The sequence below is a fragment of the Scyliorhinus torazame genome, chromosome 4, assembly GCF_047496885.1.
Source record: "Scyliorhinus torazame isolate Kashiwa2021f chromosome 4, sScyTor2.1, whole genome shotgun sequence".
Taxonomy (NCBI): domain Eukaryota; kingdom Metazoa; phylum Chordata; class Chondrichthyes; order Carcharhiniformes; family Scyliorhinidae; genus Scyliorhinus; species Scyliorhinus torazame.
Window position 1 is genome coordinate 339,498,598 of NC_092710.1, and position 15,520 is coordinate 339,514,117.

Sequence of the window (15,520 nt, forward strand, 5' to 3'; positions counted from 1 at the left end):
CATGTGGCAGACCAGAAAAGGATCAGGTTGATGTTATTTATATGTTATGCACAATGAGCTGTCAGAACTATTCAGTGAAAGATGTGGGGTTTACATATAATGATATTTCATTGCAAATCTTATCTAAAATGTAGACCAAGACGCACACAGACAAGCTTTGGGTGGAGAAAAGCAATCAGCACAGAGGAATCAAAATAATGTCTCTGCGGGGTAAGTGTCGTAATGTCTGCACAATTCCATATCCCTGTATATTACCATTCTATAAATTCAAGAAAGAACCTGCACAGCACTTTCCACATCCTCATAATGCTCTGAAGTTATTCACAGCCAAACAATGTACTTTTAAAGTACTGTCGTTCCTGTTATGTAGGGAAACAGAATAGCCAATCAATATATGAGCAGCAACGTTCCACAAACAACAATGAGACATTGGTTTTGAAGATAGAATTAGAAAATAAGAGCTGGAGTAGGACATTTAGCCCTTCGAGCCTGCTCCACCATTCAATATGATCATGACTGATGCTCTATCTCAATGCCATACCCCCGCATTCTCTTCTTGCCCCTTGATCATAGAGTCATAGAATTTACAGTGCAGAAGGAGGCCATTCAGCCCATCGAGTCTGCACCGGCTCTTGGATTGAGCACCCCACCCAAGCCCACACCTCCACCCTATCCCCATAACCCAGTAACCCCACCCAACACTAAGTGCAATTTTGGACACTAAGGGCAATTTAGCATGGCCAGTCCACCTAACCTGCACATCTTTGGACTGTGGGAGGAAACCGGAGCACCCGGAGGAAACCCATGCACACACGGGGAGAACGTGCAGACTCCACACAGACAGTGACCCAAGCCAGGAATCGAATCTGGGACCCTGGAGCTGTGAAGCAATTGTGCTAACCACTATGCTACCATGCTGCCCTGATGACTTAATACCTTTAGAGTCTAGAAATCCACCAACTTTCTTCTTAAATATATTCAGTGACTTGACCTCCACAGCTTTCTGTGGTAGAGAATTCCACAGGTTCACTGATTAGAGTACAAGGACACGCAGGTCCCTTTGTACATCAACATTTCCCAATCTATCACCATTTAAATAATACTCTGCCATTCTGTTTCTCCTACCCAAGTGGATAACTTCAACATTATACTGCATCTGCCATATCTGCTCACTCACTCAACTTGTCTAAATCATCTTGAAGCCTCATAACATCCTCCTCATCACTCATGGTTTCCACCCAGTTTTGTGTTGTCAGCAAACTTGGAAATATTACATTTCGCTCCCTCATCCAAATCATTGGTGTATATTGTGAATATCTGGGGGCTAAGCACTGATCCCTGAGGGATCCCACTGGTCACCACCTGCCACTCAGATGGAGATCTATATATTCCTACTCTCTTTCTTGCCTGCTAATCAATTCTCAATCCATATATTATGCTTTAATTTGCACACCAACCTTTTATGTGGGACTTTGTCAAAAGTTTTCTGAACGCCAAATACACCACATCTACTGGTTTTCCCTTATCTATTCTACTAGTTATGTCCTTAAAAACCCCCAGTATGTTTGTCAAACATGATTTCTCTTTCAGAAATCCATGTTGACTTTGTCTAATCCCATTGATATTGTCTAAGTGTCCTGTTATCACATTCTTTTATAATAGACTTTAGTATTTTCTCTACTACTGATGTTAGGTCAACTGTAATTCCCTGTTTTCTCCCTCTCTCCTTTTTGAAATAGTGTGGGTACATTTGCCACCCTCTAATTTGCCAGGACTTCATCAGAATCAACAGAGTTTTGTGAGATAACAACCAACAAATCCACTATTTCCACAGTCACCTTCTTTAATACGCTGGGATGTACACTATCAGGCCCTGGAGATTTATCGGTTTTCAGTACCATTAATTTTTTTTAGGAATACTAATTTCCTTCGATTCCCCCTCCTCACTAAACCCTTGGTTCCTTAGCATTTCCAGGAAGTTATTTGTGCCTTCCACTGTGAAGACTGAACTAAAGTAATTGTTTAATTCCTCTGCTATTTCCTTGTTCTCTATTATAAATTCTCCTGCTTCAGACTGTAAGAGACTTACATTTGTCTTCACTAATCTTTCACCTCTTCTTGGCGTGCTGGAACATCGGTGACTTGCTCGTCATCACTGCAGATGACTATAGTTTCTGGCTGAGCTGACCCAAGCACTTGATCAAATTCGCAAATGTGTGAGTGGTCCTTGGAGCATAATGAGATAGTCATTAGGACATCCTCAGAGTCAGTGTCAGAGTTGCCTACTATTGCAATCTCCACTGTAATCAGCATCTTCATCTATGTCATCGGTGTTGTCGACTGCTTGTGAATTGTGAGAGTACGTCACAGCTCTCAAACAGCTTCTCGTGGGTGCATGTGTCATGTCTCAGACGATGATTATTGCATCGCATTTCAATCAAACCTTGAAACCTGAAGGATGTGCCTGAAGTTTAGAAATGTCAGCACCATAGAGGCAGCAGCCATCAATTAAATACTCGGGAGCTGGGTTTCAGCTCAAGGGATATCCTCATGGCAGAGGTCTGGAGTCTGGGCGTTCCGGATTGTTGTGTTTGATCCTTTGTACTTAGAACATAGAACGGTACAGCGCAGTACAGGCCCTTCGGCCCACGATGTTGCACCGAAACAAAAGCCATCTAACCTACACTATGCCATTATCATCCATATGTTTATCCAATAAACTTTTAAATGCCCTCAATGTTGGCGAGTTCACTACTGTTGCCGGTAGGGCATTCCACGGCCTCACCACTCTTTGCGTAAAGAACCTACCTCTGACCTCTGTCCTATATCTATTACCCCTCAGTTTAAGGCTATGTCCCCTCGTGCTAGCCATTTCCATCCGCGGGAGAAGGCTCTCACTGTCCACCCTATCTAACCCTCTGATCATTTTGTATGCCTCTATTAAGTCTCCTCTTAACCTTCTTCTCTCCAACGAAAACAACCTCAAGTCCATCAGCCTTTCCTCATAAGATTTTCCCTCCATACCAGGCAACATCCTGGTAAATCTCCTCTGCACCCGCTCCAAAGCCTCCACGTCCTTCCTATAATGCGGTGACCAGAACTGTACGCAATACTCCAAATGCGGCCGTACCAGAGTTCTGTACAGCTGCAACATGACCTCCTGACTCCGGAACTCAATCCCTCTACCAATAAAGGCCAACACTCCATAGGCCTTCTTCACCACCCTATCAACCTGGGTGGCAACTTTCAGGGATCTATGTACATGGACACCTAGATCCCTCTGCTCATCCACACTTTCAAGAACTTTTCCATTAGCCAAATATTCCACATTCCTGTTATTCCTTCCAAAGTGAATCACCTCACACTTCTCTACATTAAACTCCATTTGCCACCTCTCAGCCCAGCACTGCAGCTTATCTATATCCCTCTCTAACCTGCTACTTCCTTCCACACTATCGACAACACCACCGACTTTAGTATCGTCTGCAAATTTACTCACCCACCCTTCTGCGCCTTCCTCTAGGTCATTGATAAAAATGACAAACAGCAACGGCCCCAGAACAGATCCTTGTGGTACTCCACTTGTGACAGAACTCCATTCTGAACATTTCCCATCAACCACCACCCTCTGTCTTCTTTCAGCTAGCCAATTTCTGATCCACATCTCTAAATCACCCTCAATCCCCAGCCTCCGTATTTTCTGCAATAGCCTACCGTGGGGAACCTTATCAAACGCTTTGCTGAAATCCATATACACCACATCAACTGCTCTACCCTCGTCTACCTGTTCAGTCACCTTCTCAAAGAACTCAATAAGGTTTGTGAGGCATGACCTACCCTTCACAAAGCCATGCTGACTATCCCTGATCATATTATTCCTATCTAGATGATTATAAATCTTGTCTCTTATAATCCCCTCCAAGACTTTACCCACTACAGACGTGAGGCTCACCGGTCTATAGTTGCCGGGGTTGTCTCTGCTCCCCTTTTTGAACAAAGGGACCACATTTGCTATCCTCCAGTCCTCTGGCACTATTCCTGTAGCCAATGATGACATAAAAATCAAAGCCAATGGTCCAGCAATCTCTTCCCTGGCCTCCCAGAGAATCCTAGGATAAATCCCATCAGGTCCCGGGGACTTATCTATTTTCAGCCTGTCCAGAATTGCCAACACCTCTTCCCTACGTACCTCAATGCCATCTAATCTATTTACCTGGAGCTCAGCATTCTCCTCCACAACATTATCTTTTTCCTGAGTGAATACTGACGAAAAATATTCATTTAGTATCTCGCCTATCTCTTCAGACTCCACACACAATTTCCCATCCCTGTCCTTGACTGGTCCTAATCTTTCCCTAGTCATTCGCTTATTCCTGACATACCTATAGAAAGCTTTTGGGTTTTCCTTGATCCTTCCTGCCAAATACTTCTCATGTCCCCTCCTTGCTCGTCTTAGCTCTCTCTTTAGATCCTTCCTCGCTACCTTGTAACTATCCATCGCCCCAACTGAAACTTCACACCTCATCTTCACATAGGCCTCCTTCTTCCTCTTAACAAGAGATTCCACTTCTTTGGTAAACCACGGTTCCCTCGCTCGGCACCTTCCTCCCTGCCTGACCGGTACATACTTATCAAGAACACGCAGTAGCTGATCCTTGAACAAGCTCCACTTATCCAGTGTGTCCAACACTTGCAGCCCACTTCTCCACCTTATCCCCCCCAAGTCACGTCTAATGGCATCATAATTTCCCTTCCCCCAGCTATAACTCTTGCCCTGCGGTGTATACTTATCCCTTTCCATCCTTAACGTAAACGTCACCGAATTGTGGTCACTGTCCCCAAAGTGCTCACCTACCTCCAAATCCAACACCTGGCCTGGTTCATTACCCAAAACCAAATCCAATGTGGCCTCGCCTCTTGTTGGCCTGTCAACAAACTGTGTCAGGAAACCCTCCTGCACACACTGTATAAAAAACGACCCATCTAATGTACTCGAACTATATCTTTTCCAGTCAATATTTGGAAAGTTAAAGTCTCCCATAATAACTACCCTGTTACTTTCGCTCTTATCCAGGATCATCCTCGCCATCCTTTCCTCTACATCCCTAGAACTATTTGGAGGCCTATAGAAGACTCCCAACAGTGTGACCTCTCCTTTCATGTTTCTAACCTCAGCCCATACTACCTCGAAAGATGAGTCCCCATCTAGCATCCTCTCCGCCACCGTAATACTGCTCTTGACTAGCAGCGCCACACCTCCCCCTCTTTTGCCTCCTTCTCTGAGCTTACTAAAACACCTAAACCCCGGAACCTGCAACATCCATTCCTGTCCCTGCTCTATCCATGTCTCCGAAATGGCCACAGCATCGAAGTCCCAGGTACCAACCCATGCTGCCAGTTCCCCTACCTTATTTCATATACTCCTGGCATTGAAGTAGACACACTTCAAACCACCTACCTGAACACTGGCCCCCTCCTGCGACGTCAAATCTGAGCTCCTGACCTCTATACTCTTGTTCTCCCTTACCCTAAAACTACAATCCAGGTTCCCATGCCCCTGCTGCATTAGTTTAAACCCCCCCAAAGAGCACTAACAAATCTACCCCCCAGGATATTTGTGCCCCGCAGGTTCAGATGTAGACCATCCTGTCTGTAGAGGTCCCACCTTCCCCAGAAAGAGCCCCAGTTATCCAGAAATCTGAATCCCTCCTGCCTGCACCATCCCTGTAGCCACGTGTTTAATTGCTCTCTCTCCCTATTCCTCATCTCACTATCACGTGGCACGGGCAACAACCCAGAGATAACAACTCTGTTTGTTCTAGTTCTGAGCTTCCATCCTAGCTCCCTGAAAGCCTGCCTGACATCCTTATCCCCTTTCCTACCTATGTCGTTAGTGCCAATGTGGACCACGACTTGGGGCTGCTCCCCCTCCCCCTTAAGGACCCGGAAAACACGATCCGAGACATCACGTACCCTTGCACCTGGGAGGCAACATACCAAACGTGAGTCTCTCACGCTCCCACAAAATCTCCTATCTGTGCCCCTGACTATAGAGTCCCCAATTACTTTTTTTTTTTTAATAAATATTTTATTGAAAATTTTTGGTCAACCAACACAGTACATTGTGCATCCTTTACACAACATTATAACAATACAGATAATAATGACCTTTTTTATATAAACAAAAAACAACAAATAAATAAATATTAAAGAACAAAAATGAAATCTAGCCCTAATTGGCAACTGCCTTGTCACAGGCTATACCCCCCACCCAAGTCCTGGGCTGCTGCTGCTGCCTTCTTTTTTCCCCCATCTATCTTTCCGCAAGATATTCGACGAACGGTTGCCACCGCCTGGTGAACCCTTGAGCCGACCCCCTTAGGACGAACTTAATCCGCTCTAGCTTTATGAACCCCGCCATATCATTTATCCAGGTCTCCACCCCCGGGGGCTTGGCTTCTTTCCACATTAGCAATATCCTGCGCCGGGCTACTAGGGACGCAAAGGCCAAAACATCGGCCTCTCTCGCCTCCTGCACTCCCGGCTCTTGTGCAACCCCAAATATAGCCAACCCCCAGCTTGGTTCGACCCGGACTCCTACTACTTTTGAAAGCGCCTTTGTCACCCCCACCCAAAACCCCTGTAGTGCCGGGCATGACCAAAACATATGGGTATGATTCGCTGGGCTTCTCGAGCACCTCGCACACCTATCCTCCACCCCAAAAAATTTACTGAGCCGTGTTCCAGTCATATGTGCCCTGTGTAATACCTTAAACTGAATCAGGCTTAGCCTGGCGCACGAGGACGACGAGTTTACCCTGTTTAGGGCATCTGCCCACAGCCCCTCCTCGATCTCCTCCCCTAGCTCTTCTTCCCATTTCCCTTTTAGTTCGTCCACCATAGTCTCCCCTTCGTCCCTCATTTCCCTATATATATCCGACACCTTACCATCCCCCACCCATTTCTTTGAGATGACTCTGTCCTGCACCTCTTGTGTCGGGAGCTGCGGGAATTCCCTCACCTGTTGCCTCGCAAAAGCCCTCAATTGCATGTACCTGAATGCATTCCCTTGGGGCAACCCATATTTCTCGGTCAGCGCTCCCAGACTTGCGAACTTCCCGTCCACAAATAGATCTTTCAGTTGCGTTATTCCTGCTCTTTGCCACATTCCATATCCCCCATCCATTCCCCCCGGGGCAAACCTATGGTTGTTTCTTATCGGGGACCCCCCCAATGCTCCGGTCTTTCCCCTATGTCGTCTCCACTGTCCCCAAATCTTCAGTGTAGCTACCACCACCGGGCTCGTGGTGTAGTTCCTCGGTGAGAACGGCAATGGGGCCGTCACCATAGCCTGCAAGCTGGTCCCCCTACAGGACGCCCTCTCTAATCTCTTCCACGCCGCTCCCTCCTCCTCTCCCATCCACTTACTCACCATTGAAATATTAGCGGCCCAATAATACTCACTTAGGCTCGGTAATGCCAGCCCCCCCCTATCCCTACTACGCTGTAAGAATCCCTTCCTCACTCTCGGAGTCTTCCCGGCCCAAACAAAACCCATGATGCTCTTTTCTATCCTTTTAAAAAAAGCCTTCGTGATCACCACCGGGAGGCACTGAAACACAAAGAGGAATCTCGGGAGGACCACCATCTTAACCGCCTGCACCCTCCCTGCCATTGACAGTGCTACCATATCCCATCTCTTGAAATCTTCCTCCATCTGTTCCACCAACCGCGTTAAATTTAGCCTGTGCAATGTGCCCCAATTCTTAGCTATCTGGATCCCCAGGTAACGAAAGTCTCTTGTTACCTTCCTCAACGGTAGGTCTTCTATTTCTCTACTCTGCTCCCCTGGATGCACCACAAACAGCTCACTCTTCCCCATGTTCAATTTATACCCTGAAAAATCCCCAAACTCCCCAAGTATCCGCATTATTTCTGGCATCCCCTCCGCCGGATCCGCCACATATAGTAGCAGATCATCCGCATATAAAGATACCCGGTGTTCTTCTCCTCCCCTAAGTATTCCCCTCCATCTCTTGGAACCTCTCAGCGCTATCGCCAGGGGCTCAATCGCCAGTGCAAACAGTAATGGGGACAGAGGACATCCCTGCCTTGTCCCTCTATGGAGCCGAAAATATGCCGATCCCCGTCCATTCGTGACCACACTCGCCACTGGGGCCCTATACAACAGCTGCACCCATCTAACATACCCCTCTCCAAAACCAAATCTCCTCAACACCTCCCACAGATAATCCCATTCCACTCTACCAAATGCTTTCTCAGCATCCATCGCCACTACTATCTCCGTTTCACCCTCTGGTGGGGCCATCATCATTACCCCTAACAGCCTCCGTATATTCGTGTTCAGCTGTCTCCCCTTCACAAACCCAGTTTGGTCCTCGTGAACCACCCCCGGGACACATTCCTCTATTCTCATTGCCATTACCTTGGCCAGGACCTTGGCATCCACATTTAGGAGGGAAATTGGTCTGTAGGACCCGCATTGTAGCGGATCCTTTTCCTTCTTTAAGAGAAGCGATATCGTTGCTTCAGACATAGTCGGGGGCAGTTGTCCCCTTTCCTTTGCCTCGTTAAAGGTCCTCGTCAGTACCGGGCCGAGCAAGTCCAAATACTTTCTGTAAAATTCAACTGGGAATCCGTCCGGTCCCGGGGCCTTTCCCGTCTGCATGTTCCTAATTCCTTTCACCACTTCTTCTACCGTGATCTGTGCTCCCAGTCCCACCCTTTCCTGCTCTTCCACCTTGGGAATTTCCAGCCGATCCAAAAAATCCATCATTCTCTCCCTCCCATCCGGGGGTTGAGCTTCATACAATTTTTTATAAAATGTCTTGAACACTTCATTCACTCTCTCCACCCCCCGCTCCATCTCTCCTTCCTCATCCCTCACTCCCCCTATTTCCCTCGCTGCTCCCCTTTTCCTCAATTGGTGTGCCAGCAATCTGCTCGCCTTCTCCCCATATTCATACTGTACACCCTGCGCCTTCCTCCATTGTGCCTCTGCAGTGCCTGTAGTCAGCAAGTCAAATTCCACATGCAGCCTTTGCCTTTCCCTGTACAGTCCCTCCTCCGGTGCTTCCGCATATTGTCTGTCCACCCTCAAAAGTTCTTGCAGCAACCGCTCCCGTTCCTTACTCTCCTGCTTCCCTTTATGTGCCCTTATTGATATCAGCTCCCCCCTAACCACCGCCTTCAACGCCTCCCAGACCACTCCCACCTGAACCTCCCCATTGTCATTGAGTTCCAAGTACTTTTCAGTACATCCCCTCACCCTGAGGCACACCCCCTCATCCGCCATTAGTCCCATGTCCATTCTCCAGGGTGGGCGCCCTCCTGTTTCCTCCCCTATCTCCAAGTCTACCCAGTGTGGGGCATGATCTGAAATGGCTATAGCCGTATATTCCGTTCCCCTCACCTTCGGGATCAATGCCCTACCCAACACAAAAAAGTCTATGCGCGAATAGACTTTATGGACATAGGAGAAAAACGAGAACTCCTTACTCCTAGGTCTACTGAATCTCCACGGGTCCACACCTCCCATCTGCTCCATAAAATCCTTAAGCACCTTGGCTGCTGCCGGCCTCCTACCAGTCCTGGACTTCGACCTATCCAGCCTTGGTTCCAACACCGTGTTAAAGTCTGCCCCCATTATCAGCTTTCCTGTCTCTAGGTCCGGGATGCGTCCTAGCATTCGCCTCATAAAGTTGGCATCATCCCAGTTTGGGGCATACACGTTTACCAAAACCACCATCTCTCCCTGTAATTTGCCACTCACCATCACGTATCTGCCCCCGTTATCCACCACTATAGTCTTTGCCTCGAACATTACCCGCTTCCCCACTAATATAGCCACCCCCCTGTTTTTCGCATCCAGCCCCGAATGGAACACCTGCCCCACCCATCCTTTACGCAGCCTAACCTGGTCTATCAGTTTCAGGTGCGTTTCCTGTAACGTAACCACATCTGCTTTAAGTTTCTTAAGGTGTGCGAGTACTCGTGCCCTCTTTATCGGCCCGTTGAGCCCTCTCACATTCCACGTGATCAGCCGAGTTGGGGGGCTTCCCACCCCCCCCCCCCCCCCCCCCTTGCCGGTTAGCCATCATCTTTTTCCAGCTTCTCACCCAGTTCCCACGCAGCTGTATCTCCCCCAGGCGGTGCCCCCCCGCCCATCCTCTCCCGTACCCACTCCCCCCTTTCCCCAGCAGCAGCAACCCAGTAATTCCCCCCTCCCACCCCCCCCGCTAGACCCCCCGCTAGCGTAATTACTCCCCCCATGTTGCTCCCAGAAGTCAGCAAACTCTGGCTGACCTCGGCTTCCCCCCGTGACCACGGCTCGCACCGTGCGACGCCCCCTCCTTCCTGCTTCTCTATTCCCGCCATAATTATCATAGCGCGGGAACCAAGCCCGCGCCTCTCCCTCGGCCCCGCCTCCCATGGCCAACGCCCCATCTCCTCTCCCTCCCCACCTCCCCCCATCACCACCTGTGGGAGAAAGAAAAGTTACCATACCGCAGGATTAGAACATAAAACCCCTCTTCGCCCCCCCCCATTCGCCCCACCACTTTGTCCAAACGTTCTTTTTCATAATCCACTCATTCCAGTTTTTCTTCTACAATAAAAGTCCACGCTTCATCCGCCGTCTCAAAGTAGTGGTGCCTCCCTTGATATGTGACCCACAGTCTTGCCGGTTGCAGCATTCCAAATTTTATCTTCCTTTTGTGAAGTACCGCCTTGGCCCGATTAAAGCTCGCCCTCCTTCTCGCCACCTCCGCACTCCAGTCTTGATAAACGCGGATCACCGCGTTCTCCCATTTACTGCACCGAGTTTTCTTCGCCCATCTAAGGACCATTTCTCTATCCTTAAAACGGAGGAATCTCACCACTATGGCTCTGGGAGTTTCTCCTGCTCTCGATCCTCGCACCATAACTCGGTACGCTCCCTCCACCTCCAACGGACCCGTCGGGGCCTCCGCTCCCATTAACGAATGCAGCATCGTGCTCACATATGCCCCGACGTCCGCCCCCTCCACACCTTCAGGAAGGCCAAGAATCCTCAGGTTGTTCCTCCTTGCGTTGTTTTCCAGTGCCTCCAACCTCTCCACACATCGTTTCTGGTGTGCCCCCTGTATCTCCGACTTCACCACCAGGCCCTGTATATCGTTCTCATTCTCGGCTGCTTTCGCCTTCACGACCCGAAGCTCCTGCTCCTGGGTCTTTTGTTCCTCCTTTAGCCCTTCGATCGCCTGTAGTATCGGGGCCAACAACTCTTTCTTCATTTCCTTTTTTATCTCCTCCACGCAGCATTTCAAGAACTCTTGTTGTTCAGGGCCCCATATGAAACTGCCACCTTCCGACGCCATCTTGGTTTTTGCTTGCCTTCCTTGCCGTTGTTCCAAAGGATCCGCTGCAATCCGGCCACTTTCCTCTCCTTTTTCCATCCGTGTCCAGGGGGAACACCCTCCTGGTTTACCGCACGGTGTTTTTAGCCGTTAAAATTGCCGTTGGGGCTCCTATCAAGAGCCCAAAAGTCCGTTTCACAGGGAGCTGCCGAAACGTGCGACTCAGCTGGTCATCGCCGCACCCGGAAGTCAGAGTCCCCAATTACTAATGCTCTGCTCCTCTCCCCCCTTCCCTTCTGAGCAACAGGGACAGACTCCGTGCCAGAGGCCCGTACCCCATGGCTTACCCCTGGTAAGTCGTCCCCCCCACAAGTATCCAAAGCGGTATACTTGTTTCTCAGGGGAACGACCGCAGGGGATCCCTGCACTGACTGTTTTTTCCCAGTCCCTCTTACAGTTACCCATCTATCTCCAATCTTTGGTGTAACTAATTCCCTGAAGCTGCTATCTATGACCCCCTCTGCCTCCTGAATGATCCGAAGTTCTTCCAACTCCAGCTCCAGTTCCCTAACTCGGTCTTGGAGGAGCTGGAGATGGCAGCACTTCCTGCAGGTAAAATCAGCAGGGACACTAACGGCATCCCTCACCTCAAACATCCTGCAGGAGGAACATTGCACTCCCTTCCCTGCCATTCCTCTAACTTTCTACCAAGATCTGGCTAACAACTAAATTAAATTTTTTTATATAAAAAAAATATTAATAACAATAATAAAATATGGTACTTACCTCACACCAAAGGGTTTCCTCTCCACCAGAATTTATTGGTGAGGGTCTTCCCAGAAGTCCGCGGGTCGACTTCCTGTTCCCACCTTAAACACTAGAATTTTTTAAAAAAAAATTTAAAGGAGAAACTTACCTCCCAGAAATCACTTCCGCACTGCCCCCGCTGAAATGGACTAGCCTGCTCCGCTCCTGCTGAAATCGACTTGGCCTGCAAGGTAAGTAAGTTGTTAATCTGTACTTACCTCACCACAGGCAGCGACCTTTTAAATGGTCCCCTCTGCCTCGCAGCCCCCGCGCTTTTTCAAATTCCCGCGCTGATTCGAAGGTTCCAGCTCTCACTCCCGAACTCAACAGCTGACCTGCAAGGTAAGCAAGTTAATCTGTACTTACCTCACCACAGGCAGCGACCTTTTAAATGGTCCCCTCTGCCTCGCAGCCCCCGCGCTTTTTCAAATTTCACTGCTTTCATTGCTGGTTGGCTGGCAGGATGAGGTGGTTCTCCCTGCCTTCTCCTCTTTTTTCTTTTAATTGTTTGGACAGGGTGATATATTTTGGTGTGCCCCTTGGTTTTTGGTTGTTTTCTTTGGAGCAGCCTCTGGCGTGGCGATGGCTGTTGTCGTGTGTTGAGTTGTTTGCAGAGGTTTAGGAATCGCATAATCTCTAGGTGGTGTGACCAGGCCCACTTCTGCGGCCTCATCGACATGCTGGGTCACCTCAGTTTCTGGTGCCGGCATGAAGGATGGAACTTGGGTTGTCGGTTTCACCTCTTCTTGGCTTGCTGGAGCATCGTTGACTTGACTGCTGATAACTATAGTTTCTGGCTGAGCTGATCCAGGCACTGGGTCTTCTTGATCAAACTCATAAATGTGTGAGTGGTCCGTGGAGCAACATAATGAGATTTCATTAGGTCGTCCTCAGAATCAGTGTCAGAGTTGCCCACTATAGCAATCTCCAAGTCGCTGTGATCAGCATCTTCATCTATGTCCTCCCATTCGTCATCGGTGTCGTCGATGGTTTGGGCGTAAATTACCGGAGCCATTTCAAGGAGTTGGAACGGGTCACCACATACCTCCGAGGCCGGTTTTTCCAAGATTGGGATGACTTCTTGCGTCTCTGGGTCAATCAATAGCTGATCTTCGGTTGTATCAGCAGCTTCCATTTCTATATACGCCATCTCCAAACTCCCGCTCTCCACAGAGTCCAGCGCGGTCTGGCGTCCCCCATGACCACCTCGTCATTGCTTGCAGACCACTGGAGCTGTGCCACTGCAGCCTCATCTGTGTTGCTGGAGAAGAGATGTGCAAGCAGCTCATAGTGTTCGGCATCCATCTCACCTTCCATGCCATCACTTCCTGTATCGTCGTCGACAACGTCAAGCAGATATTCATAGTAATCGACCTCGGATTCAGCATCATCGTCAGTGATTTCACCTGAAAAATGTAACATCGCATATGGAATTTTTTGTTCACGAAATAGAGCGCCAAGTTCAAAATCAGCCTTTAGTTTGGCCTCCGAAGCTTGGCTTAGAATTCCACTCTGTGGAACTTCAGTAGGGCTGAAAAAATTGAAGAACGATTCATTTGGTGTGGTTCTTGTCACTGTTTTTGGAGTACTCCGACTCTTGTACTTTGGTTTCATTCAAATTGTTCTTCCTGGTACATATTTTCCCTCCCTCCAGTCGATTATGCAGCCTGCGCAGTCGATGATTTGTGGTTCAGCAAAGAATCACTTTAGTGATCACCTCATTCGTGAAATACTCATTAGGCCCGAATGGAAACTCCAAGTGAAGCTCCACAGCTTTTCATTCTTTGTTCATTTAACACTCACATCTTGATGGAAGGGCTCGAGAGGTAGCGGTAATGGTCAGCAAAAGAGTACACTTCCAGATGGAGAAGGTGGTGGCAGATCAGGGGGGTAGATATGTGATTGTGACAGGGGCGCTGGAGGGGAGGTTAGTGGCGCTGCCAAGTGTATACGGCCATAATTGGGACGATGTGGGATTCGCAAAGAAGGTTTTTGGGGCCATCCCCAACTTGGACACACACGAACTGATAGTGGGGGGGGACTGGAACTTGGTGCAGGAACCAAGGTTGGACAGGTCACGGCCGCGCTCACTGGTCCCATCAGGGGGGGCAAAGGCGTTGGCTGGGCTAATGGTGAAACTGGGAGGGGTGGACCCTTGGAGGTTTCTGCACCCGAGGGAGCGGGAGTACTCGTTTTTCTCAGCAATCCATAAGGTATATTCGCGGATCAACTTTTTCGTGGTGGGGAAAGCTTTGCTGGCTGGGGTTAAGGGGTCGGAATACTCGGCAATTGCAGTGTCAGATCATGCTCCGCATTGGGTGGATATGGTACTGGAGAAGGGGGTTGCACAGAGGCCAGGATGGAAATTAGATGCGGGACTTTTAGGGGACCAAGTGTTCTGTGACAAAGTTGAAAAGGTAATTGAGGAATATGTAGGTTTCAACTGTACGGATGAGGTGTCGAAGGCAGTTGTCTGGGAGGCTCTAAAGGCGGTGTTGAGGGGTGAGGTGATTTTTTTTAAGGCCAGGGTGGACAAAGAGGAGAGGTTGGAGCGGCAGAGGGTAATAGATGAGATGTTGGAGGTAGTTAGGAGTAATGCTGAAGATGGGGACCCAGCGAAGTTGGAAAAGGGGAAGGAACTACAGGCGGACTGTGACCGATTATCTACCAGGAAGGCGGTGCGCCAACTGAGACAAGCAAGGGGTGCAGTTTACGAACATGGAGATATGTTAGCAGGTCAGCTCCGGAGGGAGGCAGCGGTAAGGGAAATTGTTCAGGTGAGGGATAGGGCAGGGAAGTTGGTGGTGGCTCCGGATCTGATTAACAAGGTCTTTGAGGATTTTATGAGAGGTTGTACAGGTCAGAGCCACCTGGGGGGAGACCGGGAGATGCAGGAATTTCTAGATGGGTTGGAGTACCCGAGGTTAGGGGAGGGGGACAGGGCTACATTAGAAGGAGCGATAGTGGAGCAGGAGATAAAGGATGCGATTGGGAGGATGCAGTCGGGGAAGGTGGCAGGGCCGGATGGGTTTCCAGTGGAATATTATAAAAAATACAAGGATAAGCTGGCACCCCTGATGATGGGGATGTTTGAAGAGGCGATAGGGAAGAGGGTGTTGCCACAACCTCCACCATGGGACTAGGCAGGGATGTCCTATGTCCCCCCTGCTGTTTGCACTCACGATTGAGCCGTTGGCCATCGCATTAAGAAGTTCGGGGATATGGAAAGTGCGGGGGGGGGGGGGGGGAGATAGAGCATATGGTGTCGTTATATGCCGATGACTTGCTGTTATATGTGTCGAACCGAGTGCGTCGATAGGGGGAATATTGGAGCTGCTTTGAGTGTTTGGGTCTTT

At 49.1% G+C, this 15,520-nt stretch overlaps 1 protein-coding gene across 3 annotated transcripts in view; it reads left to right on the plus strand.

The window, feature by feature from the left end:
* Positions 1-15,520, plus strand: part of LOC140411169 (probable tubulin polyglutamylase ttll-15) — a 204,244-nt gene that overhangs the window by 39,317 nt on the left and 149,407 nt on the right. For all 3 annotated transcript variants that reach the window (XM_072500259.1, XM_072500257.1, XM_072500258.1), the window contains exon 2: positions 135-210. In XM_072500259.1, the coding sequence (XP_072356360.1) occupies positions 198-210 (13 nt within the window). In that variant the 5' untranslated portion in view covers positions 135-197. The remainder of the gene's footprint in view (positions 1-134; positions 211-15,520) is intronic.